General features: G+C 47.5%; 2 protein-coding genes across 2 annotated transcripts; one reads left to right on the forward strand and one right to left on the reverse strand.

Annotated features, from left to right (window-relative positions):
* The first annotated feature begins 9,614 nt into the window (after positions 1-9,614).
* LOC116074939 (H-2 class II histocompatibility antigen, A-D beta chain) lies at positions 9,615-15,187 on the forward strand. Its single transcript, XM_031347842.1, has 6 exons — positions 9,615-9,804; positions 11,144-11,416; positions 13,028-13,309; positions 13,838-13,948; positions 14,255-14,278; positions 14,907-15,187. The coding sequence occupies exons 1-6, from the start codon at positions 9,708-9,710 to the stop codon at positions 14,918-14,920; spliced, it is 801 nt and encodes a 266-aa protein (XP_031203702.1). The 5' UTR covers positions 9,615-9,707; the 3' UTR covers positions 14,921-15,187.
* A 4,254-nt stretch (positions 15,188-19,441) lies between these two features.
* Positions 19,442-24,338, reverse strand: LOC116075117 (H-2 class II histocompatibility antigen, I-E alpha chain). Its single transcript, XM_031348128.1, has 5 exons — positions 24,191-24,338; positions 21,014-21,262; positions 20,315-20,596; positions 19,872-20,046; positions 19,442-19,709 (listed from the first exon to the last, which is right to left on the reverse strand). Exons 1-4 carry the CDS (start codon positions 24,273-24,275, stop codon positions 19,892-19,894), a joined length of 771 nt encoding a protein of 256 aa, XP_031203988.1. The 5' UTR covers positions 24,276-24,338; the 3' UTR covers positions 19,442-19,709; positions 19,872-19,891.
* Positions 24,339-24,655: the final 317 nt, after the last annotated feature.

Here is a 24,655-nt window from a genome sequence, read left to right on the forward strand (position 1 = left end):
GCCAGAAATGAGAAGAGGGCTCAGGCCAATGAGCTAAAGATTTAATCTTCAGAAATTGGAACAGGTAATATTAATTTTAGCCCAAATGAACAGAAAAAAGGTATAACAAACAGAGCATAAATCAGCGTGGAAATCAGAGACGTCAGAGGAACAATCAGGAAGGTTTGTGACCTCTGGTGAGACTGAGAGACAAGGCATTAGGCAGACAGGGGAAGGGCCAAGGGTAGGTAATAAAGGTGGGAATTTCCATGATGACTGGCTTCGTCCTATGACCTGAGACTTTGTCTCCCTGTAGGCCCCCTGATGATGGAGTGGCTCACCAAGTTGGAGGCTGGATCAGGACGTGTCACCAGAGAGTTGTGGACCAATCAACTAGCCTGTCTGCCTTCACACTGACCACCCCTTATGTAGAGGAGGAAAATGCTCCAGAGCTTTAAAGCCGACTGTCAAGAAGAGCCTGGATTTTCAGCTTCTGGAGTGTGGGGCCCAGTCCTCCACGCCCTGCTTCGCAGAGTCTTTCTCTCTGCGTGCCCCTTGTGTGTATGCTTCCTCACTCCCAATAAACAGCTTCCTTCACCTGCTGATTCTGTGTGCCACGCTGCCTTGTTACATGTGTGTGCCATGCTGCCCTGTTACACATCAGACTTGTCTTGCTTTTTAATAATTCTTTAACTGGCAGAGAAATTGAAACCAATCCAGACCCTCAGACTGTATCATTTCAGGACCTCCTGGCTGTGTCAAAACTCACCAGGATAAAAGACAAACACAGCAATCTCAAGACCAAGAATAGGGACATAATTATAGAGCACTCAGAGATGTTTGTATAACAACCTATGAAAAACTTTACACATTAGACCACTCAGATGAAATGAAAATACTGTCTGTAAAATACAAAAGCCAATAATGCCATGGCCACCCAATGACTAAGAGAACATGGTCATGTCTCTAACAGAGTAAGCTTGTACTTAAAGCACTGCTACAGAGTCAGCTCTGGTTTGGGTGTCTGCACTGACAGAGGGTATGTAAGGAAGACATCACTACAAATGGGAGAGGAGTGTGCCCTGGTTACTGTTTGAAGCCATGATTATGCTTATACAAATAGATAAAGAAAGAAAGAAGAAAAAAAGGAAAGAGAAACAAGAAAAATCTATAGACAAATGTCCCTTATGACCATAAATTTTAAAAAATTCTAATAAAAGTTTAATAAATAATATCAAATAAATGCATAAAGCTGGAAGTGACACATTTCTGTTATCGCAGTACTGTGGAGCCTGAATCAGGGATGCTAAAGCCATTCTCAGAGCTCATACACTACAGAGCACGAGGGTGACTGGATTTGGTCAGCTGCCCAACACTTGTCAGTCTTTTATGTAAAGTGACTAACAGACTTGACACTAAAAAAAAAAAAAAAAAAAAAAAAAAAAAAAAAAAAAAAAAAAAAAAAAAAAAAAAGCCAAGGAAACTCAACAACTTTATTATCTATGTATTCATAATAAAAGATCAAAACTTAAAATGTATAGTTATTTTCTGATAAGGCATCAAGAATTTTTATTTGCAATACCACTCAAGATATTAAAAAAACAGGGATAAATTTGACAAACAATATATACAATCCATATCCTGAAAACTATAAAACAGGGGTGAGGAAAATCACAGGATACCAAGTGAATAGAAGGATGAGCCATCTCTGTGGAAGAACAAGTGTCGCTGATAATCAATTCTCTTAATTCATATGTACATTGGGCACAGTTTCCATCTAAATGTGTGTGACTATATTGAAGGAATTGGCACATTTCCATGGGAAAAGGGAAAAATGGAATAGAAAGAACAATTTTCAAAAAGAACATAGATGGAGATTTAGGATGCTTGATTTTAAGGCTTTTTATACAGTTATATCAATACAATGTGATATATATATATATATGTACATATATACATACATATATATGTATATATGTATGTATTCATTCTTTGACAAAAGTACTGAGTGGAGAAATATTTTTTAAATAGTTGGTGTTGAAATAATTGAGTATCTACACACAAAAATGGAATATATACCCTATCTTAAATGAAAGCCCCAGATGGATCACAGATGCCCAGGTTCCAATGTGAAATATTCCCCACAGGAGCACATGTTCGGGCATTTTGTCACCAGTTGGGGGTGTTGTTTTGAGAGGGTGTGGAACCTTATGTGAAGCTGTCTATCCAGCAGAATTGGGTGTCGGACCCTGAAGGTGACATCTGCTTCTGGTTCCAGTTCACTTCCTGATCAGTGAAGATGTGAACAAGCTGCACAGGAAGCTGAAGCTGCTACTGGGGAAACAGCCATGAATGGATCAGCCATGTCTTACCCGCCGTGATGGGCCGAGCCCCTCCTAATGGTGAGCAAAAATGAGTCTTTCCAACCTTGTTTCTGTCAAGTGTTCCTGATATGAAAAGTGATATAGTAGATTTAAACACAATAGAGAAAGCTTAAAAAGAAAAAAATCAAAAAATCAAGAGGAGTACACCCAAGAGCCGATAGCAAGCCAGTGACATCCCTCCATGGCCTCTGCATCAGCTCCAGCTTCCTGACCTGCTTACCTGCTTGAGTTCCAGTCCTCACTTCCTTTACTGATGAACAGCAACTTGAAAGTGTAAGCTGAATAAACCCTTTCCTCCCCAGCTTGCTTCTTGGTCATGATGTTTGTGTAGGAATAGAAACCCTGACTTAGACAAATTGGTACCAGCATAGTGGGGTATTCCTGTGACAACCTGACCATGTTTTGGGGAGGACTGTGGAAGGACTTTGGAACTTTGAGCTAGAAGAGCCATTCAGTGTTAAGAGCTGGGTGGGATGTTTTGTAGGAGCTTGGAAGATAATGTTGAGAATAGTGCAGACGATGGAGGCCTGACTTGTGAAATTTCACAGGAGACATTAAAGACTCTTATCAGGGCTGTTGCTATTTTGATTGTGAAGATTCTGTGGTTTGGTTAGCTGGGGCTGCAGAATCATCTGTGATTAACAAGATACCAGAACTACTAAAGTGAACCCTTTGCATTACTGGGACTATTGATGCTGGTTATTTCGAGCTAAGAAATGAGCGGTGATTAAGAAGAGACCAGCATCGCTGAGGTGACATCTTCTGGAAGTGTTTTCTGAGAGCACAAAGAGGCTGTGTTCCAGAGATAGCCAAGGTTGTACCTTGTGCTGCAGCAGGACTTGGTAATGGGTCAGAGTCATCCAGGTGGTACTGGGTTTGAAGGCATGAAGGTTGAAGGCATGAAGAGCAGCTGAGGTTCGGCTCAGTGAGAGGCCATGGAAGGCCACTGGTGAAGGGGCAGCCTCAGTTTGCAATTGATGGCCCAGGGCTGAAGGGGTCATGCAAAGGAGTTGAGGCTTGGCACCATAAAGAGAGCCTATGAGAGGCTATTGGTGAAGCTTAGTTACAGCAGATGACAGCAGTGTTTTGGAGATGCCAGTACCATGTGATGATCAACAACAGCAGCAGCAGTGGAGTACAGGTTAAGCATCGTGTTCTTGTGAGTCCATGGGACGCAGTGATAACAAAGCAGTCTGTCTGTCTTCAGGTAAGAGCTAGAAGTGAGAATCAATGACACCAGAGGGAAGGCAGTGCTCCAGGGGCTGCAAAGGGATTTGCAGATCATGGCAGGATGGTGAAATGAGTCACTGATGGAATACTGTGTATAATGATGACCTCAGGGAGAGAGGATGGATCCAAGGGACAGAAAATAAAGGTTGGGCTTTTTGTTGGATGAGCGTGCAAACCATTCAAAATGTATTCAGCATGGAAACTGGGCACCAGCTCACAGATGAACAAGTAGACAGTCTGTAAGAATTGATCACAGGGGTGCTATGATAAAGACAGTGAAGAGATGCAGGAAGTAGTGGGGAGGACAGCCCCCTTCTGGCCTGCATGAGCATCCACACACAACCACCCCTGGCCTCCATGAGCATTCACACACAACCATTCCTGGCCTCCATGAACATCCACACACAACCACATATGGGTGGCTCACAACCACCCTCAATGAGATCTGATGCCTTCTTCTGGTGTGTCTGAAGACAGCTACAGTATACTTATAAATAATTATAAATAAATCTTTAAAAAATCCAGCCTAAAAATGTTTCTTAATATCCTGGGGGCTTCTGTTGTTTCCTTAGATCTTAGGATATGACACATTGTCCCAGTAACCCCTTTACTGCACAGTCCCACCTGTCTGTAATTTCCTAACAATCTCGCATATCATTTCTTTTATGTCGGTTTCCTTGAGTCGCACTTCTGTTTTTCTCTCAGGCCTTCTTGGTGACTTAGTTTGCCGGCGACTGATGATGCTGCCTCACACTGTCTTCCTCATTGGCTGGATCAGAGACCAGCATCTGTAAAGCCTTTGTCATCAATGTCTCTATTTCCACTTTAGTGGTAAGTGTGAGGTTTAAATGTTAGAGTTTAGGGGAAGGGAAACCTGTGTGGGAAGTTCCCCTTGTACAGGCGCACGCCTCCTGGAGTGTCCTGCTCTTGTGTCTACAGAACTGTCTGATTTCAAAGGGAGACCATGGGGTCTGCAATAGGCCTGGAGGACATAGCACACTCTAAGCCACAGTCAGGTCACGGGTGCTCTAGCACTAGCTGTTGTGGAAGTAAATGAGTATTCACTGTCACCACCTTAATGTATGTCCCTTCCAGGAAATCTAGGAGACAGGTCGATAGGACAGGACCTACTCCGAGTCACCAACATGCGTGTTCCCGGGTCAGCTCTATCAGTCGAATGGAATGGCTGTAGACCCATCATTCAGTAGCTGATTCTCACAGCTTCTGAGTCAACACTATGCCATGGTTTGCTAGGGAGAGAAGAGAGCTGAAGGTAGGGAAATAGCTAAAGCCTCTGTGATCCCAAGAGTCTGGGGGGGCTGTACAACTCAAGAATAAAAACAGGCATCTGGTCCAGTCCTTTGCCCTACTCAATATTAGAAAGAAAACCCCAAATCACACTTGGCTTCTTTCTGTCCTGTGCTGTTGGAACTGGGACCCGGTTCCCAAATCCACAAGTGTCCTTTGGGGTCAGACACGTGAGCAGGAGCATTACCCGTCCCTGCAGCCGTAATAGTTTCTACAGTGTCTCCTGTGGCTATCTCTCTGCTATGCTGCTTCTCTGCTTTCCCTGTGGAGAGCAAACCTCTTACCAAGTACCTCACTGTGTACTCAGAAATACTGACTCCACCAGTTATCATGCTGGTCCCCGATGCGATGTTCTGACAATCATCATTCACTTTAGGGATGAGGAAGCTAGTACAGAATCACTAAGCCACCTGTGTGAAGTCCAATGAGTCAAAGATGAAGCCACAGTCGGCATCCACGCAGCCTGGTGTCAGAGGAGCATGATGTGAACATCTGCCCCACGCCTCTCATTGCTGGGGGGTGGGGGGGCCTGGCCTTTCATACGACCACTGTCACCACCCACATGGGACAACTGGACGAGTCTGCCTGGACCTTCCCCCACCTTCCCCACGTCCTGCATGGATCCTGTCGTAGGGATGGGAATCTGCTGCTGCTGTTGAGTGTGCCATTTCTCAGAGGTCCTGAGGGGTGAAGTCTGCAGACAGCGGTGTGGACAGCCCAGGGCCCACAGGGTTATAATGTCTGGTGTTTGCTTGAGAAGCTGCCTGACCAATAAACCCAAACACTTTAGAAGTAACATCAGATGCATGAGATGCAGGCTGATTATGAATGTACACAGTGACCACTGGATGCATGAGATGCAGGCTGACTCTGAGTGCAAACAGTAACCACTGGACAGGGTGAGGAGTCTGAATCTGTACTTACTTATATTTGTCTTTTAGGTAGGGTCTCCGTATGTAGCCCAGACAGACTTGTAACTTGCTATGTAGCCCATGCTGGCCTGGAACTCACAGAGCGCCACGTGCTTCTGCCTCCCAAGTGCGGGGATTAAAGGTATGTCCCGGCAGGTTCAGCCATACTCACCTTATATAGACATTTAAAGATTAAATAGACATGCACGATTAGTAAACTTTGTGTTTTCCCATAAGGAACTAATTAACCTCAGTCAATTTAAGCTGGAGATGCAGGGTCTGTAGGCTGTTGTTTTGGTCAGAAAAGCCATGGTGTTACCAGGTGCTCCTTCTGGCCAGATCTTCGATCACCAGGCCCTGTCACCACTCTAATTTCCATCGATTTTCCCTTATAACTGGTACGTTTGCTGGTCGTAACAGGTCCTTGAAGCTATTTTGTGATATTGTTGCCTTAAAACTCTTTTATGCAATTCTAAAAGAGTTCAGACAGTGCCTAGAATTCAGGGTTAGATTTAAATTTAATTCAACTTGTGTTATCTTTTAGTTTACATACACAGTGTCATATTGGACTTTTAGTATTTTTTTCCTTATTTATTTATTTTTTTTAATTTACACTGGGTTTTTCTATGTTGTTCTGATATGTGCTGGTAGACCAGGATAACTTCATACTCATGGTAGTCTTTCTGTTTCAGCTTTCTGAGTGCTGGATCTCAGGTGCAAACCACCACACCTGGCAATTGTTGCTGTTGTTGTTGTTATTATTATTATTATTAAAGTTGCAACCTGATAATTTACCTACTCTGCTATGACAGTCCAGGTCCTGTTTACATCTTCAGCCCCATGAAGCCCCTTGCAGTAGCACTGTGGTGGTTATCAGAACCAGTCTACAAGGTGTGAAGTTTGCTTTGGCTCCCAGCTCACAGGTTGTATCCCATAGTCCCTTGGCTCCATTTCCTCTGGGTTGCAGTGAGGCAGATCATCATGGTGGGACACAGAGGGAAAAGACTGCTCATCTTATGACAGCCTGGAAGGAAGGGAACTGGGGAGGTCAGAGGCTCTAAATCCCCAATACACCCAGGTTCTGCCTTCTCTCAGTAGTGTGCTGGGCAGCGACCACACTTCTGATATGTGGATTCTCCGTAGCCATTCAAGACGGAGGCTGCATAGTAGAAAGTGATGTTTGTTCAGGTTACCACTGATTGCAGAGTTATTTTCAAATTACATCTGCTTCAAGCCACTGCCTGTGGTGTGCGTTTCCTCTGTAAGTGAAGTTGAACCTTCTGAGGTTCAGATGGCATGTCTGTGCTTGATCCGCTGCCTGTGTGACTCTTCGGCTTTTCTAAAATGTCACTTAAAGAGAAAGATTTGCAGAATAATAAGACCCATACTTTATAATGAAAGTTAATATAACTCACAGCTCAAGAGTTTAATAGTGAAAATATGTGAATAATTTCAAATCGATTAAGGAAAACTTGGCAATAGTTGCTATATATATGTGTATGTATATTTGGTTTTTCGAGACAGGGTTTCTCTGTATAGCCCTGGCTGTCCTGGAACTTGCTCTGTAGACCAGGCTGGCTTCGAACTCAGAAATCCACTTGCCTCTGCCTCCCAAGTGCTGGGATTAAAGGCGTGTGCCACCACTGCCCGGCTGATATATTTTTTTATTAAAGGAAAACTCAAAATCATTCTTAGTATTATATTAATAGTGGAGTTAGGAGCTGTGTGGCCCTGCAGGTGCACTTGATGCCTGAATCAGACAATAGTACCCTGGGTGACCCCTTTCATGGCAATTTGATTTCTAGTTTCACACTTGGCCCCACTGACCAAGCACTGATTTCAAGTGATGCCGGCTGGGGAGAGGGGTTCTTCTTGAGTTCCCTGGAAGGAGTCCACAGCTCTCTTCTCCTACACTTATGAACTGAAGATGTCTCCTGTAAAACTTTGACTGTATGAATGGAAGTTTGTCTTCTGCAGGCAGACAGACGGGTCTACGCTGCCCTCAGTCTAAGTGTCCTGTCTCCACACGTGACCACAGCGAGAGTCAGGGAAGACACCATGGGATGAGGTTTTGGGATTCCCTTCCTTTCAAACCAGGGCAGAAGTGGGTGGCTGTCTTGTGTGAGACAGTGGGGACATGAGCACTGCTGAGGACTCTAGAGAAGGGTGGGCAGGGCAGAAGTGGGTGGCTGTCTTGTGTGACACAAGAGGGACAGGAGCACTGCTGAGGACTCTAGAGAAGTCTGGGCAGGGCGGAAGGAGCTGACAGAAAGCCCAAGGCACTGGTTTTCTAATGTGATAGCAGCCAATCAGCAAAAGGACTCCTGATGATGCTTCTGTTGCTAGGTGAAAGGCCTGTGTGAAGAGGCCTGTGAGAGCTGGAAATCCCCATGTGTGTCACAGGCTTCCCTTCACAGTCCCAGGACAAAGCCTAGGAGTCTTCATCTTAGGGAAGGTGTAGAAGAGGCAGAGGCTGCAGATTATTGTGTGGCAGTCTGAGGTGGGGACTGAGGTCACTGAGAGCATCCACCGCCATCGGTCCCTGAATGGTTATGTCTGCTAACCCATTCCACATCTGAGTTGATGTTTTTTCTTCCTGTGTAGGCTGAAGAAATCTGTGTCTGTCCTGTGCACACTGCTGGTGGGAGGCCAGGGCTGTCCCTCTCTGGTTCTCTATACTAGGGTGCCAATGTGGACCCTGGCATGCTGCACTTCAACTGTGCAACTAGAGCCCTCACGGGACAATCTTTTTGCCCATCCCTACCCCTTTCTCTTTTCCCTGGTCAACTCTGCTTTCAGATCCAGACCCCTGTTTAACTAGGATCTAAAATGATAGTGTGATAGTGTTGTGGTTCGAGGGAAAGAGACTTATTGTTTAGTCACTGGTGTTTGGCAGGCACTGATCCAGCTGACGCATACATAGATCTGAGGAGAAACGTTGGAAGCCCACATTGATGATTCTGTCATTCGGGCTGGCACAGTGTGACAAGCCTGTGGACGTCCCTTCCTGAATCTTAGCCTTCTGTCCCTGAAGTTCCAGGCATCTGTATGTGGAGGCCCTGAACGGTTTTGGAGTTTTCCTTTGCTGACATCACGGTCCTGGAGGGTTTTAACAGTGAAGAATCCACAAGAGAAATATTGGGTTGATCAACTTCTGTATTTTCATTGGAATACCATGAATGCAGTGGATTCCTGCATGGGGAAGGTGCATGAGCAAGCATGACTGGACCACACTTTAATCTGCTATTTCCAACACACGACAGCTCAGTGCTTTTCATTATTAACCACATCACATTGCACATTCATGTGAGCTTATCAAAACCTACTGTACAGTGCAAGGAACGTGGCTTGCATTTTATAAAGAGACGTCCAGGATTAGAAAGAGGCTTAGCACCTCCCTGAGAACTCTGCTTTCTCACCTCAGGCGTCTCAGAGGGCCAGATATAACAAAACATAATTTCTCTGTCTCCTAATACACGTCACACTCATTTCTCCCACTACAAGTGTAAGAACAGTAGACTTGAAATAATTACCCTAAAGTTGTCTATACTTGACTCACTTTTCAGTTTTGGTCTTTAAACCCCAAACATGGACAGTCTGTAGTTTGGAAAGATTTACTCTGTAACTGAGAGGAACAGTCACCTCAAATGTTTATCCAGTGGGGCCCATGAAGAAATAGAACATGCCCTGCAGAGAGAGCCTTTGTAAACAAAGTCTGCCCAGAGACAGATGACAGGCTTCAGCTCCAGTGCTGATTGGTTCCTCAGCACTGGCCCTTAGAGGACCAACCCTAAGACTCTGGGTTTTCAGATCACTCTGGGCTACAGAACTTTGCTTTCTGAAGGTGGCACCGCAGGTGTGAGTCCTGGTGACTGCCATTACCTGTTCTTTAGAGATGGCTCTGCAGATCCCCAGCCTCCTCCTCCTCTCAGCAGCTGTGGTGGTGCTGATGGTGCTGAGCAGCCCAGGGACTGAGGGCGGAGACTCCCCAAGTAAGTGCGGGACAGGTCTCTCCAGAGCCAGCACTCTAGGGGACCTGTTCTGAGGGACCCCTGGGGCCCTGGGATGTGGGAGGGAGAATGGCAGAATTCTGATTTTAGAACAGTCGTTTACCACAGATTTCCTTCCTCTGAAGAGAGGCTGAGGCTCGGCTCTCATTTCTGTGTTCTAATATTGAAGTTAGGATGGTGCCTGCCGCACAGGGCGAGCCTGGCATAGAAGAGGAGGAGGAGGAGGAGGCAGAGTTTAAATCTACCAAAGATAAGACAGAGGGCACGGTTGTGAGTGAGAAGGCAGCAGGGCTCACTTCTACCCCTGCTCCGTACATTGTCTGTGGGAAATGTCAGATTCTGAAATGGGGAAACAGGTCAGCCATGGTCTGTGGTCCTGATGTTTGAGGAAAATTCCTGGTGTGGAGTGGAGGTTTTAGAGAGGCTAACTCTAGGCGTCTAATTCTGAGAGAAGCCAGCGGCTAAGGAATCTAAATTTTTTGGACAAATGGAAACCAGGACTCAAACCCTGAGTTGATAAATTGAATTTCCAAGAAAACACTCGGCCCAGAAGGGACATATGTGATACATACCCGGGAGTGAGGGAAGGTGTACTGGTTCGGAGACCGGGGAGTACTTTATAGAAAGCCGCAGTGCCCTAAGCTGGTGCACAGAGATGGCTTCAGTCTTGTAGTTACCCTTCAGATGCCTGGAGTGACCCTGCAAGCAGGCAGTTCTCAGAGGTTGCCTGGATTCCCATTTGTCTGTTTTGCAGTTGGGGCTCGCCTGAGAACGAGCGCCCCCTATTGGCGGCGAGGGCCGGCCTTGTGCTCACAGGAGAGAAGCTCACGGGTGGGGCTGGAGTCGCAGAAACAGCCGAATATTCTGTTTTTCTTTCGGTCCTAGTTTTATTAGTTCGCAGAGAAGTTCGTACAGTTTTGGTCAGATTCACCTCTTCCAACTCTACCCACACCCAATCCCACCCGCGCCCCCCCCCCACACTTTTGGTGTTCCTTAATTTTTTTTTTTCAAACGTACCAAGTACAATTTATGCTTTTGGGTAGTATTCTTATGAGGACGAGCTCGGTCGCCCCATCCCTCCCCTCCCCTTCCTTACCCGGGTGGAACCGTTTGGAGGCGCCCGGTGCTCCGGGGAAGTGGGGGTCCGCACGGGCGAGTTCCGTCCCGTCTAAGCGCGGGCGGGGGCGGCAGAGCGACTGCCGGTCCCGAGGCCCCGAGGCCCGGCGGTCCCACGCGGGAAGCGCCGGCGCGGGGTGGGGCGCGGGTCGCCGTGGTCTCCGTGGTCCCCGCTGTCCCCAGGGCTGACCGCGTCCGTCCGCAGGGGATTTCGTGTTCCAGTTCAAGGGCCAGTGCTACTACACCAACGGGACGCAGCGCATAAGGCTCGTGACAAGACACATCTACAACCGGGAGGAGTACGTGCGCTTCGACAGCGACGTGGGCGAGTACCGCGCGGTGACGGAGCTGGGGCGGTCGTGGGCCGAGTACTTCAACAGCCAGCAGGATACCCTGGATCGGGTGCGGGCCGATGTGGACACGGTGTGCAGACACAACTACGAGGGGGGGGAGTCCAGCACGACCCTGCGGCGGCTTGGTGAGCGCGGGGGCCGTGGGCGGCCGTGGGGGGCCGTGGGGTCCGCGAGGGGACACAGAGCCAAGGTTCCCGGCGTGAGGAGCTGCCACGCCTCCCCCTCCCCTCTGCCCCGCACCACCCAGCGCCTCCTTGGAGCCTCCCTCCCGTGTCATCTGTGCCCCCTGCCCCTTCCCCGAGCAGCCCAGCTCCCCTCAGACCCCTGGCTCTTCTGTGACCTCAGTCGCCTGTCAGCGCCAAGCAGGGAAGCTAAGCAGGGATGAGGGCGCTTGGGTGAGCAGCCAGGGCCCGTAAGGCCGAAGGTCACCGTGTTAACTCTGGCGCCCCGTGGTTGCTCCCTGACACTCTGTTTCCCTGACCTCAGAGTGTCCCTTTGAGGGCGGAGGTTGTCTTGGGAGGGCTGCTCGCTGCCTGGCGCTGACCTGAGGCTTCACTGTCATTTCCCTCTTTTCTCTGAAGTTGACGGTGTTGACTTGGGTCACACTAAAAGTTTGCTATACAAAATCTGAGGAACTCATTTCCGTTTCCAGCACACTCCCTCATATGCCTAGAGCCCCTCACTCGTGATGCTGGTTAACTAGAAAGGTTGCTTCTTTCCCCTCATGCTCTCCGGGCGGCCTTGTATTCAATTGTTGGCAACTGATTCCTCACAGCAAGGGAATGCAGTGATGGCCGCCAGGAATTAGCGCACTTGACTGTGGAAAAAAATTAGGGCAGAGAGATTAGAAAATGAGAGAACACAGCGTGTTCTCAGTTCATGAAACACGTTAAGTATGTACGCTGTTTTCAATTTGAAGGAAGGCTTCTGACACAGTGGCCATGATGCATCAAAGACGTCCCGCTGTGCATGACAGTCTGAGCAGATGAAGCAACAATGTTGCACTGAAGTTACTTTCGCAATGTTTTTTTTCCCCCCAAAAATTATTAGCTTGAAATCAGAAGTCGTTTTTCTTTTCTCTTTGTTATTTGTTAGATTTATAAAAGTTTATTTTTATATTTTTGCATAAATAAAAATATTTTATTTACATATAAATTTAAAAAACACATAGAATTTACAAAAAGGTTTTCTCTGTGTATTACTGGCTGTCCTAGAACTTGCTCTATGGGCCAGGCTGGGCTCCCACTCATAGAGATCCTCCTGGCTCTACCTCCTGAGTGCGTCACCACCTCTGGCTTCTTCTTCTTCTTCTTCTTCTTCTTCTTCTCCTTCTTCTTCTTCTTCTTTTTTAGTCTCTCAAGATTTATTTATTTATTATATATAAGTACTCTGTAGCTGTCTTCAGACACCCCAGAAGAGTCAGATCTCATTATGGATGGTTGTGAGCCACCATGTAGTTGCTAGGATTTGAACTCATGACCTTTGGAAGAACAGTCAGAGCTCTCTTAACCACTGAGCCATCTCTCCAGCCCCTACTTCTGGCTTCTTTTGTCTTACTACTTTTCACAGTCTACAGGAACAGGGCCACTGACTGTTATTTTCCTAGTAAGTTCAATTTGTATTTGTGGAGCTGATCTTCATTCACTGAGAACCCAGCCATTCATTCCCACCCCGCCTCTTTCCAGGGAGGAGTCTCCACGTGGCCTCACATCTCACCATCTTTTCTTTCACCCTAGAGCAGCCCAATGTCGCCATCTCCTTGTCGAGGACAGAAGCCCTCGACCACCACAACCTGCTGGTCTGCTCGGTGACAGACTTTTACCCAGCCCAGATCAAAGTGCGCTGGTTCCGGAATGGCCAGGAGGAGACGGCGGGGGTCGTGTCCACACAGCTTATTAAGAATGGGGACTGGACCTTCCAGGTCCAGGTCATGCTGGAGATGACTCCTCAGCGGGGGGAGGTCTACACCTGCCATGTGGCTCATCCCAGCCTGGAGAGCCCCATCACTGTGGAGTGGCGTAAGGAAAACTATTTTCTTTCTCTATGTGCCCCACAAGACATGAGATGTTAGCCTGTTATTACCCCATCCCTCCAGTGCCACCCACCCCATCCCTCTGGTGTCTCCTATCCCATCACTTGACCTGCATGGTCTGCTTCCACTACTGAGCTGAGACCTACAGGAAACCATATCTCACAGTCAGGATACCAGGAGATCCCTGACCTAACTGTCTGCCCAGTTCTGGAGACCACTGTGTACACTGAGGCCCTGGAAGTCATCCCTAATATGGGAAGGAATTCACAATGATAGCTAGTGACTGGGTATTTTAGCTCAAGATTTTAGATAAGTCTGTGGGGTGCAAACATCCACTAAGCCCCTCCCCACCACTGTGCTCAGAGCTCTTGGCCCTTCCTGGCCCTGGGTCAGAACACAGAACTGGGTCCTCCCACCTCCTTCACCTCCTATGGCTCAGGCTGGACTGTGGGCTCTCAGTCAGGGCTGTTGTGCCCTGTGGGGACAAAAGCTGACTCTGGGCTCTGCTCCCCAGGGGCACAGTCTGAGTCTGCCCAGAGCAAGATGCTGAGCGGCATCGGGGGCTGCGTGCTCGGGGTGATCTTCCTCGGGCTTGGCCTTTTCATCCGTCATAGGAGTCAGAAAGGTGAGGAGCTCTGGGAAACTGGGATGGCGGGCTGTGCTGCAGGAAGGAGCTGGGCTGTGGGTGGGAGGACCCGGGCTCATTCTGTGACTCCTGTTCCTGTCAACCACTCTGGCTGAGTCCTTTCAGGAAGCTTCAGGCAATGAAAAAACATGGGGCTTGCTTCTCCTCCTTCCTGTGGCAGTTTCATCCATTTGTGGGATGCTCAGGGTCTTAGTGAGAGAACATCTCCAGCTAAGCCCCTCAGGCTGTGTGAGAATGTCCCTGTGTTTATAACAACAGCTTTCTCTGTATGATTTCCTTTTGCAGGACCTCGAGGCCCTCCTCCAGCAGGTAATATTTCGGTTCTTATCTGCAGGGTGGTGCAGAGGTGAGGGTGTGAAAGTGTGCCTAGCACAGTCCTGGTTCACAGTCTGTCTATGCTGTGGGGCTGAGAGGGTCAGAGCCAGTGTCCATAGGAAGCTCCAGGGGTTGTCCCTAAGCAGGAGTTTGCCACCATCACTTGAGTAGTGTCTGAGTGGAGCCTGAGCCATGGGTTTAGACACCAAGAAGTTGCCTGCTCTGTGCCCCACACTGGAGACTGTGACCGCGGACATTGACAGTGTCGGGAAGAAGCTGACGGCCCTGCAGAGGAGACAGATTCCCTCCAACTTACCAAAAGATCAGATCCTTCATATTCCCTGGGATGGTGGTGGCTTCTCTTCCACCTCCCACACGTTTGTGTCCTGTGAGGCTCTGTGCCCGCTCCTCAGCTGCTTTCACCTCTGCACAGGAGGTGGGGAGGAGGTGGCACAGTTGAGACAACAGCTGTCTTTGTCTAATTCTATGGGATGTAGAACAATCAGGCATCTTCATGGTACTCCAGTGACCACGCTCCCTCTCCCTCCTGTGACCACGCCCATCTCCCTCCTGTGGCCACGCCCCCTCCCCCGCCTGTGACCTCTCCCTCTCTCTCCCACAGGACTCCTACAATGATTCAGAGTGTTTTGACTGTGTTGACTGTCTCATGTAAGGCCTGCATGTCCCTGCCCCAAATTCTCATCTGTGTCAGCCTGCCTGCCACTCTTGGATTCAGCTTCTAGCATGGTGCTAGTGCACTTAGCTCAGCTCTTTCAATCCCCGAGTCTCCAAGGATCTGTGTTAGGCTCTGTCCCAGGCTGATTTTAGAGATTGTGTATTGCACACCCCAGGCTTTCTGTTTCCACTGTCCACATGGGCTGCTGAATAAATGTGCTGAAATCATTTGCCTCTTTTTCATAATTAAACATATTATGAATTATTTATTTATTATTTATTTATTTGTATTCTGAAGTTCTGTAACTGAACAGGTGGGTAGGAGCCTTATAGGACAAGGTGACCAAGCCAAACTGTTGCCAGAAGTAGCAGTTTCTATTACAAAGGCGACCAGTGGAGAAAATATGAATAGGATGGACAGTGTGGACAGGAGGGAGAGTGGTGACAGTGTGACAATGCGGACAGTGGGGACAGTGGAGAGGGACAGCAGGGACAGTGTGACAATGTGGACAATGGGGACAGTGTGGACAGGGTGGATGGTGTGGACAGTATGGACAGTGTGGGCAGCAGGGATAGTGGGGACAGTGGGGACAGTGTGGACAGTAACAATGGGGACATTTGGGACAGCAGGGACAGTGTGGGGACAGCATAGACAGTGGGGACAGTGTGGCCAGTGAAGACAGCATGGACAGTGTAGACTGTGGGAACCGTGTGGACTGTGTGGACTGTGGGGATGGTGTGGACTGTGGGGATGGTGTGGACAGTGCAGACATTGGGGACAGCACAGACTGAGGACAGTGGGGACTGTTATGGTTTGTATATGCTCAGCCCAGGAAGTGGCACTATTAGGAGGGGTGGCCCTGTTGGAGTGGGTATGCCACTGTGGATGTGGGCTTTAAGACCCTCATCCTAGTTGTGTGTATAGCTGTCCAGCAACCACAATTACGAATGGATTTTCTGGAATGGAGTCAGGGACCTGGAAAGCCATTTTGTATTACCTGAGCCACGTGGAAGGTTTTTAAAAAATTAGCCAACACAGATGTATTTTAATCAGTCATTCTTCATTCAATATCTCGTGTTACAAACCAACAGGTAGAATAATATAAGGCAAAACCCCTCCCACAAGTTTGTCAGCAACCTGGCCCAATCAGCAACGTCTTCTTCAGTTTCAGGAGGTGGGACTTCCGGCGTAACTGACACTTGGAGAGAGGCGTGGCAATTAGCAAGAGGTGGGCAGAGAGGTGTGGTTATCAGAGACAGGCAGGATCTGAAGAATCAGCCCTCAGGCAGGGGGGTTACATGCGTGGAAGTCAGTATTCTCCTAGCAGCCTTCAGATGAAGATGTAGAACTCTCAGCTCTGTCTGCACCATGCCTTCTGGGAAGTGTTTTCTGAGAGCACAAAGAAGCTGTGTTCAAGGACAGCCAAGGTTGTACCTCGTGCTGCAGCTGGACTTGGTAATGTGTAAGAGTCACCCAGGTGATACTGGTTTTGAAGGCATGAAGGGGTCATGAAGAGCAGCTGAGGCTAGGCACTGTGAGAGGCCATTGGTGAAGGTGCAGCCTCAGTGGCAGTTGATAGCCAGGACTGAAGGGGTCATGCAAAGGATCTGAGGCTTGGCACCGTGAAGGGAGCCTATGAGAGGCTATTGGTGAAGCCTAGTTGCAGTGGAAGACCTCAGTGTATTGGAGATGCCAGTACCATGGGATGATCACTAAGAACAACAGTGGCAGTGGAGTGAAGTCAGCCGAGCTTAGAGCGCTGCAGAGGGTGGAGCTGCAAAAAGCCAGCCCTTTGGAGGAGCCCAGAAGATCATGTGTGGATCCCAGACATGGAAACAAGAAGCTGTAACGTTGAAGTTGCCTTGGAGACCCCAAGATGTTCAAGATGCCAGAGCCATGGTCTATCTGCTGAAGAAAGCTGCTAACAGGGAGTGAAACCAGCCCAGGAGAAAGAAGTTTGTTACAGTCAACAAAGATAAAAAGGGAGTTGGAGGGGCTGTTGAGATGGCTCAGCGGGGAAGACTGCTCTTTGGAAGGTCATGAGTTCAAATCCCAGCAACCACATGGTGGCTCACAACCACCCGTAATGAAATCTGATGCCCTCTTCTGGAGTGTCTGAAGACAGCTACAGTGTACTTACATATAATAAATAAATAAATCTTTAAAAAAAAAAAGGAGTTGGAGATCTGAAGATGCTTTGACATCAGACATGGAGGTGCAGAGTTTATAGTTTTTCTAGCTAGTTTCTTGTCTTGCTTTGGGCATTGCAGTTAAGTGATTGGATGAATCTTAAAAGAGATTTTGAATTTTGGACTTTTAACATTGCTGAGACTACTATAGACAATAGGGACTTTGGAAGTTGGACTAAATGTATTTTCCATAGACTCATGTTTGTGCCATGGACTGGGTTTCGGCGGGGACCCCTTATTCTGTGGGATGATGAAAGTTCTGGCTAGATGGGCAAGGGATTTGGCGGGTGATAAACAGAGTCCACACAAAGAAGTGTGGGATCTGAGTGTATTTCTCAAAAATGGCATGAGGCTTTTACAGTCATTGCAAAAGAGAAATGAGAAATCTGGCAGCTCAGTAGTTGAGGTACATCTGAGGCCACCTGAAACACACTGGGTCTAAAACAACAGCCATCTCCTCTGGACTGGTGTAGCACCCCAGGCTCCAAGCACGCTCGGGCGGCATGGGCCCAGCCAGAGTCCTGGGGGGCTGTGGATGAGCCAGCCTGGAGGGTAGAGACTCGAAGCTCGAAGAATCCTGAGTCATGAATCTCGAATCTAGAATTTCCAGTCTTTCATTTCGAATGCTGACTGCTGCACACTGTCTCTCACACACACACTTGGCTCAAGGTCCTGCCCATCCTTAGTAAAACTCCCACTATGCTAATCTTCTGGGCTAGTAGAGACGTGTCTCTTATTTGCTAATTCCTAGGAGTGGCTCAGCTGACTGAGAATGAGGATTCTACTTGACCTTACCCTGGGATAAGTCTCCCATTCTGTAAGCTTCGATGCCCTACCCACAATGCCGAAGGCAATTAGTCTGGATGGGTAGCATTCTTTACAAAATTCCAAACCAGGGTTTGGGTAAGATATTGGAACATTGGTGAAGGTCAGAGAGCAATGTCCAATTTTGTCTAGCTATTAGTAAATTATATCTTGGTGGGCACCTAGCATGCGAGTTCGCAAGGACATATCTGGACTACCTCTGAGTTAGGGAATGCCAAGGAGACGATGCAGGAGACTGGCTTCCATGAAGCTTTTGCCTCATAAACTGCTGTCACACAAAGTGTGCGTGGCATGTTTGAATGAGCCTATGGAGGCCAGGGAGTGGAATCAGATGGTTTGAATATGCTCAGCCCAGGGAGTCGCATTATTAGGAGGTGTGACTTTGTTGGAGTGGGCCTGGCCCTGTTGGAGTAGGTGTGTCACTGTGGGTGTGGCTTTAAGACCCTCATCCTAACTGCCTGGAAGCCAGTATTCTGCTCCCAGCCTTCAGATGACAATGTAGCACTCTCAGCTCACCCAAACCATGCCTGCCTGGATGCTGCTATGTTTCTGACTTGATAATATTGAACTGAACCTCTGAACCTCTAAGCCACCCCAATTAAATGTTGTCCTTGATCATGGTGTCTGTTCACAGCAGTAAAACCCTAACTAGACAGGGACAGTGGGGTCAGTGGGATACAGGCAGGGAAGAAGTAGGAGAGGGGGAGGGAGGGAGGGAAGGAGAGAGGGAGACGAATTCACTTTGACCTGCAGTTTGAGGGAACACAGTCCAGGATGGCAGGGTAGGCAGGGGGAACATGAGGTGTATGGTCATACTGAATCCACAGTCAGGATGCGGACAGAGGTGAGGGCTGGCTCACAAGATGCTGCTGCCTATATTCAGGTTGACTCTTGCCACCTCACATATTTGTCTCTGGAAATGACCTCAGAGACACAGCAAGAGGTGTGTCACTTTGATGAGTCCATATGTTTTGAGAACAATTTTGACTTTTGATAACATTTCTTAAAACTTTTATCACTTTTCAGAGTCAAAGTTTCTTTTCATTAGAGCTTATATAAGATGAATGTAGTTCTTTTTTTCCTTTTCTGTCTCTAATTTTTTAGACAGGGCCTTCCTCTATAGCTCCAGCTTGCTATGTGCAGACCAGGTTGGCCTTAAATTTGTGAGGACTCTCCTGCTCTGTCTTTGGAGTGCTGGGATTACTGGTGTGCACCCTGTGTCTTGGTATTTCCTTACAGCAAATAAGGCAGACTTCACACCCTACCTCCATGAACCTGACTGAAAACAGATGAGAGTGAACAGAGATGGGAACAAAAAGAAGAGAGAAAGTTCAGCCTTGGCTAAGATACCCAAGCGTTCTGGGCTGCATTTGGTTGTTCCTGTGTCACTGAAAACTAGATTACATGGGCCTGGCTCTAGGAAGCTCCAAAATGAAAGACAGGAAAACAAAACAAAACAAAACTCAGTAGACAACATATAAGAGATTTATTGGTTTTGTGGAGCTACTGAGTCAGGGTCTCTGAGAAATTCTACAATAGATACGATTTGAAAGATGCCAAAAGCAAAACTAAGATATGGAGAATTCCAAGGTGGTGTGAGCTGTGAGAGGGGACAGCCTCAGGGCAAGAGAAAAGACAGATGGAGGATACCCAAGCTAGACAAAGATGATGATCCATTGGGCTGGAAGACACACTGCACCAGGTCGCTCAGCATACCACTTCTTCCCTGATATGCCTGCCACAAAACAGACAGGAGACAAATGGGTTCCAGAGGCCCCAGAGCTGTAATGATGCCATGGCACAATTCTCCAACAATGTTCCAACCATGTTTTCATGTCCCCCCTTCTCTTCCTTCCCCCGTGTGTTAGCTTTGGCTCCCACAAACACAAATCCTTACCTTCCTTTCCAGGGTGTGACTCATAAGGGCCCTGGGTGTCTGGAGGTGCCACCTGATCGCAGGCCTTGAATGATGAAAATGGTGCCCACCACGATGCCCACGAGGCCCACAGACAACCCCAGGGCACAGACCACAGTCTCTGTGAGCTCTGACATGGGGGCTGGAATCTCAGGTTCTGAGAAAGAGAAATTTTTGGGGTCAAAGGGAGTGTGTTCATGCATGTGGAAGATAGGGGCAAGGTGTGGGGAAGTTAATCTACATAGACTTTGGGGGCTGGCCTTGTGGAAGAACATGAAATCTATCATGCAAACTCTTTAAGAGTGGAAAGTGGCCTTAAACGTGTGGTGACTCTTCTGCTGTGTCTCTGGAGAGCCAGAAGATATGCTGTCCTAGAGGTGACAATGAACATGAAAGTGCCAGACACGGGCAGAGCTCATACACACCCCAGTGTTTCAGAACCGGCTCATGCAGGCCCCAGTGTTCCACCTTGCAGTCATAAATATCATCATCAGAAGGGATGAAGGTGAGGTAAGACATCTTTTGGAAGGAGTGGTCACGGTTGGAGAGGAAGCTGGTCTCATAAATGCCTTCTGTGACTGGCTTGCTGTTTCTCAACCATGTGATGTTGATCACAGGAGGGAAGATGTTGTCCACAAAGCAGATGAGGGTGTTGGGCTGACCCAGCAGCACAGGGGACTTGGGGAACACGGTTGCCACAGGAGCCTCTGCAAAGGAGATGGTCTGGATGTTAGAGGCTGATGTAAGCTTCTCTCCCTGAAGCTCTTCACTGACTGGTGAGAGAGCCCTCTTGCCAAGACTTTCATATGTAATGGTCAAAAAACCCGAATTTCCCTCTACTTGGAGCTAATGTGCACTGCATCCACTTTCTCCCTGTGCCCTTCCCTCTTGGTAGGATGTCTGTCAGGGCCTCTTCAAACCATTCAAGGAGTGCATTGTGGGAACAGTGAGCTGTTTATGTCATAAAATGTATGATTTGTAAGGAGAGGGAGGGTGAGTATTCAGAGATGAGGACATCTGGGTGCTCCTTGGAAAGGAGAGGATTTTATAGAACCATTTATACGCAGATCACACTCCCCCTGCCCCAAGGGAAGGGAGGGAGGAACAGGGTGGCAAGCACATACCATTGGTAGCTGGGGTGGAATTGGAGTCTTTGATCAGGATGTTCAAATTGTATTTTGCTCTAGCTATCTCTTGCAGTCCACTTTGGGGGTCAAATCTTCTCAATTGTACAAACTCGGGAAGCCTCCAGACAGTCTCCTTCTTATCCAAGTCCACATAGAACTCCTCGTCACCATCAAATTCATGTGAGTACTGGCCATTGGATCCGTAAGACTGATATACATTTATACCATAGTTGCCTATGTGGTCGGCTGATAGATTTAGGTCAATAGTGGAAAAGTGAAAAACAAGAAAAAAAAAAGAACATTATTAAACAAAATGATATAAAATGCTTTTTAAAAAGTCACGTACTTCACTCTTTGGTTCATCTCCACCACCCGCTCCTCCCTCCCACTCTCAGTATGGGTCACAGTCCAGTCTTTCCCACTGTGACACGTGTTACAGGACGGTGGAATGTCATGTGTTTAATTTCTGCTACCCTGACTGCCTCATCCACTGTCTGGTACACAGACGGCTCAAGCCAAGTAGCATACAGCTGAACAGAGGGAGAAAGCTTTCTTTTCAGAATTTTAGTCAGTGTATTTCCTTCTCTGATTAGATTTTGTGTCTCATTAGTTTTCCATAAGATAATAAACATCTATTACATTTTATTTTCCTTCAAAAATGTACCTTTATCACACAGGAAATTTTTTCATTCTTTAACACAGGAAAATCATATAGAATCTTACATAAAGAGAACAGTGACCTCATGACAAAGTGTGTGGAAACTGTTCTGTCTGAAGTTCCTACATTAACTGGGGACCTACAAGATGGTTTTCTGATTTCTTCTGGAGTAAAAGAAATTGAGACTTTACTGGATTTCATGCTTCTGTCAACCCTCATTTCTTTTTTTTTTTTCTTTCTAAATCAACCCTGGCATTAACTTGCAGATTCCTGGTGAATTAAAGAGTTTTCCTCCGACAGTGAGCATGTGTGAGCTGCCAAGGAGAATGGCCTCCAGTACACACGATTCCACCCAAACCACACCACATAACCACTGACAATAGTCACGTCACAGATTCTAGGATTTAGTTTGTTGTCTTAAAATCTTTTCTTCCTTCTTTATTTTTTGAGTTCCAGCAAATGTCTGACATAGTGCTCTTCAAGGAGTAACTGGGCAGCCAGGCCTGGACTCTGCAGTCGCCACTCTTCATGAATGTGATGAGAGCAGGGTCAGTTGACAGACAGAGTGCATGTAAGGTGCTGTGGGCAAGTTACAGTCTGATGTTCTGTGCTAGTGACTTTAATCAAAGCTAACTACCCCATGCTCTCATGGCCCCGCTGATGGCAGGGGTCTCCTCTTCTCACACAAATGAAGGCTGTTGCTGTTGTTGTTTTTCAGTTCCTGAAACCCTCCTTTACCCTGAAGGTTTCTACTTAGTTTAGGCTTCCAGCTACACTATAACCCCTAGCCCTCCTCTCGATCTATCCCTGTCTGTCTGTCTATCCATGTTCAATGCTCCTCTGGCTCTTCCCTTCCCATTGTGGCCATCTTGGTTGGTGTTATCAGCTAACCTCCACACAACACCGCTCGCTCTAAGCTCCCTTGCCCATAGGGGCAGGCAGCAGGTTTTATATCTTCAGCACTAACTTGTTAGCTGAGCAAATGCTTTACAGAATGAGTATTGAGTGATTATTGCTAGTTTTTAGAACCATGGAGACTGTGGGAATGACAAACAAGCAGCAGAACCATGTGAAAGTCAGGGTCAGTGATGACCTGAGCTGTGTTAGGACCTGTGTGCTCATGCATTTAACTTTGGGGCCCTTCCTTGATAAGAATATTGAAAGTCATATTCTATATATAAGAAAATGTAACACAGGCTAAATTAATGTCAAAGCTTTTTGTTAGACCTTGAAACTTCCATTTTTTTCTAAATTAAAAAGAAAGGGAAATATTTTTACAAATTCGAGTATTCGAATTATTATGAAGCCCTTCAGTTCTGTGGTTCCTCAGAACTGTGCCCACTGTGCCTGCTCACACTGGATTGGGGCATCCCTAGTGTGACACTGAAGAAAGAAATTAGAGACAAAGAAGCCAACTCCCCTGGAGAAGCAGGTGAGAATTCCACCTCCCACCAAAGCTGGGAAGAGAGCAGCCATGCTTCACAAGGACTCAACCCCTTTCACTTCCCGTTTCAGACATTTGATTTTTCAGCTGCTAGTTTACACAGTATCTACTCTCATCGGTAACACAGCGTGGAGTTAAGGAGGGATCTGAGAGAGGACTAGGAATGTGGGCAGAGTGTGGGGGGAGGTGGACAGCACAGGCAGAGGGCCACAGGCTCCTGTAGCTTGTGCTTGCCTGGGTTGTTGTTACAGAACTTCATGGGGTACTAATGGGCTGTAGACCAGGCAGCTCTCATTCCTTACTTTGTTACAAAAATATTAAACTATATTTATAATGGAAACAAAGAATAAAATGGCATTTATAGGCAATAAGTACTTAATAAATGAATGGATACTTTTGTGAGTCATGATCCCCCTATGCTCTCAGGCTACCCTTGAACTCAGGATCCCCCTGCTTCGGCACCTAAGCTCAGTTACCAGCATGCACTGCCAGGCTCACCCAGCTTTGCTTTCACTATTAAAATATATGTTTATTCGACTTGTCACTTGTGAGGTGACACAAGAGGAAATCCCAAATCATTAAGATTGTGTGGAAACATCGTGATCTCCTGACTTCCCACCACGGCCAGTTCCTAACTTGATACGGGTGTGTGTAAACTCCAACAAAAGGGAAGCATTTGCTGTATATTTGTGTACATGATTCACAGAAATGTTTTCCTTAGAATACACTACAGGAACAAAGGTTTCAGAAACTCGCAGAAAATTTAGAGTAATAGTAATTACTCCAAATAGTTTTTTAGTAATGAAGTCCGTTCATTGGTGGAAACACCCCCAAGTCTTGAGACAACCCCGCCTGTCACAGACCCTCCATCCTTCCCTCCCTGGGCCCACTGGTAGGATCATGGACTGGTGGATCGTGAGCTGTGCTCGCCAACCAGAGCCTCCTGAAGAAGGAACCACACAGTCGTTAGACTGCCTAATATTGAGGATTCATGTCTTAGCCAATTCCTATCTCCCTCTTCTGTGGATTTCCCATTGCTCTGCTCCAGGCATCCCTCAGCTGCACAACTCACCCTCAATATCGTCTTCACCTCCACAGGGGCCGAGCATGGTGGTCAGCGCGAGGACCCCCAGAATCAGAGCTCTGCTGCGCGGCATCCTGTTCTCTGGGTGGTCTCTGCAGCTGCTCTTCGAAGTCTTCAAGAGATTGTGAAGATCCAGCCAAGGAGATCTTACACCCAAACCGAGCCCGCCAGACCCAATCAGAAAATTCGCTTGTGATGACGTCACAGTTGCCAGCTGCAGACTTTGTACTGAGAGGCCTGGAAGAGGCTAGGGGAACTCCCTGGACCTGCTGCAGGCTCTGCTCATAGTGGGCCTGAGGGAAGGCCTGGGAGGAAGGGGGTTCCAAGTCAGACTCTTTCTCTTGTGCTAATATGCGCAGATGGCAAGAGAGGAGGGGGTTTTTGAAAAGCCTCATGGACAGGTGAACTCATCCACACTAATATTGTTCTTCCTCACTGCCTGGGCTGCACTAC

This window comes from Mastomys coucha, unplaced genomic scaffold, assembly GCF_008632895.1.
Source record: "Mastomys coucha isolate ucsf_1 unplaced genomic scaffold, UCSF_Mcou_1 pScaffold3, whole genome shotgun sequence".
Lineage (NCBI taxonomy): Eukaryota > Metazoa > Chordata > Mammalia > Rodentia > Muridae > Mastomys > Mastomys coucha.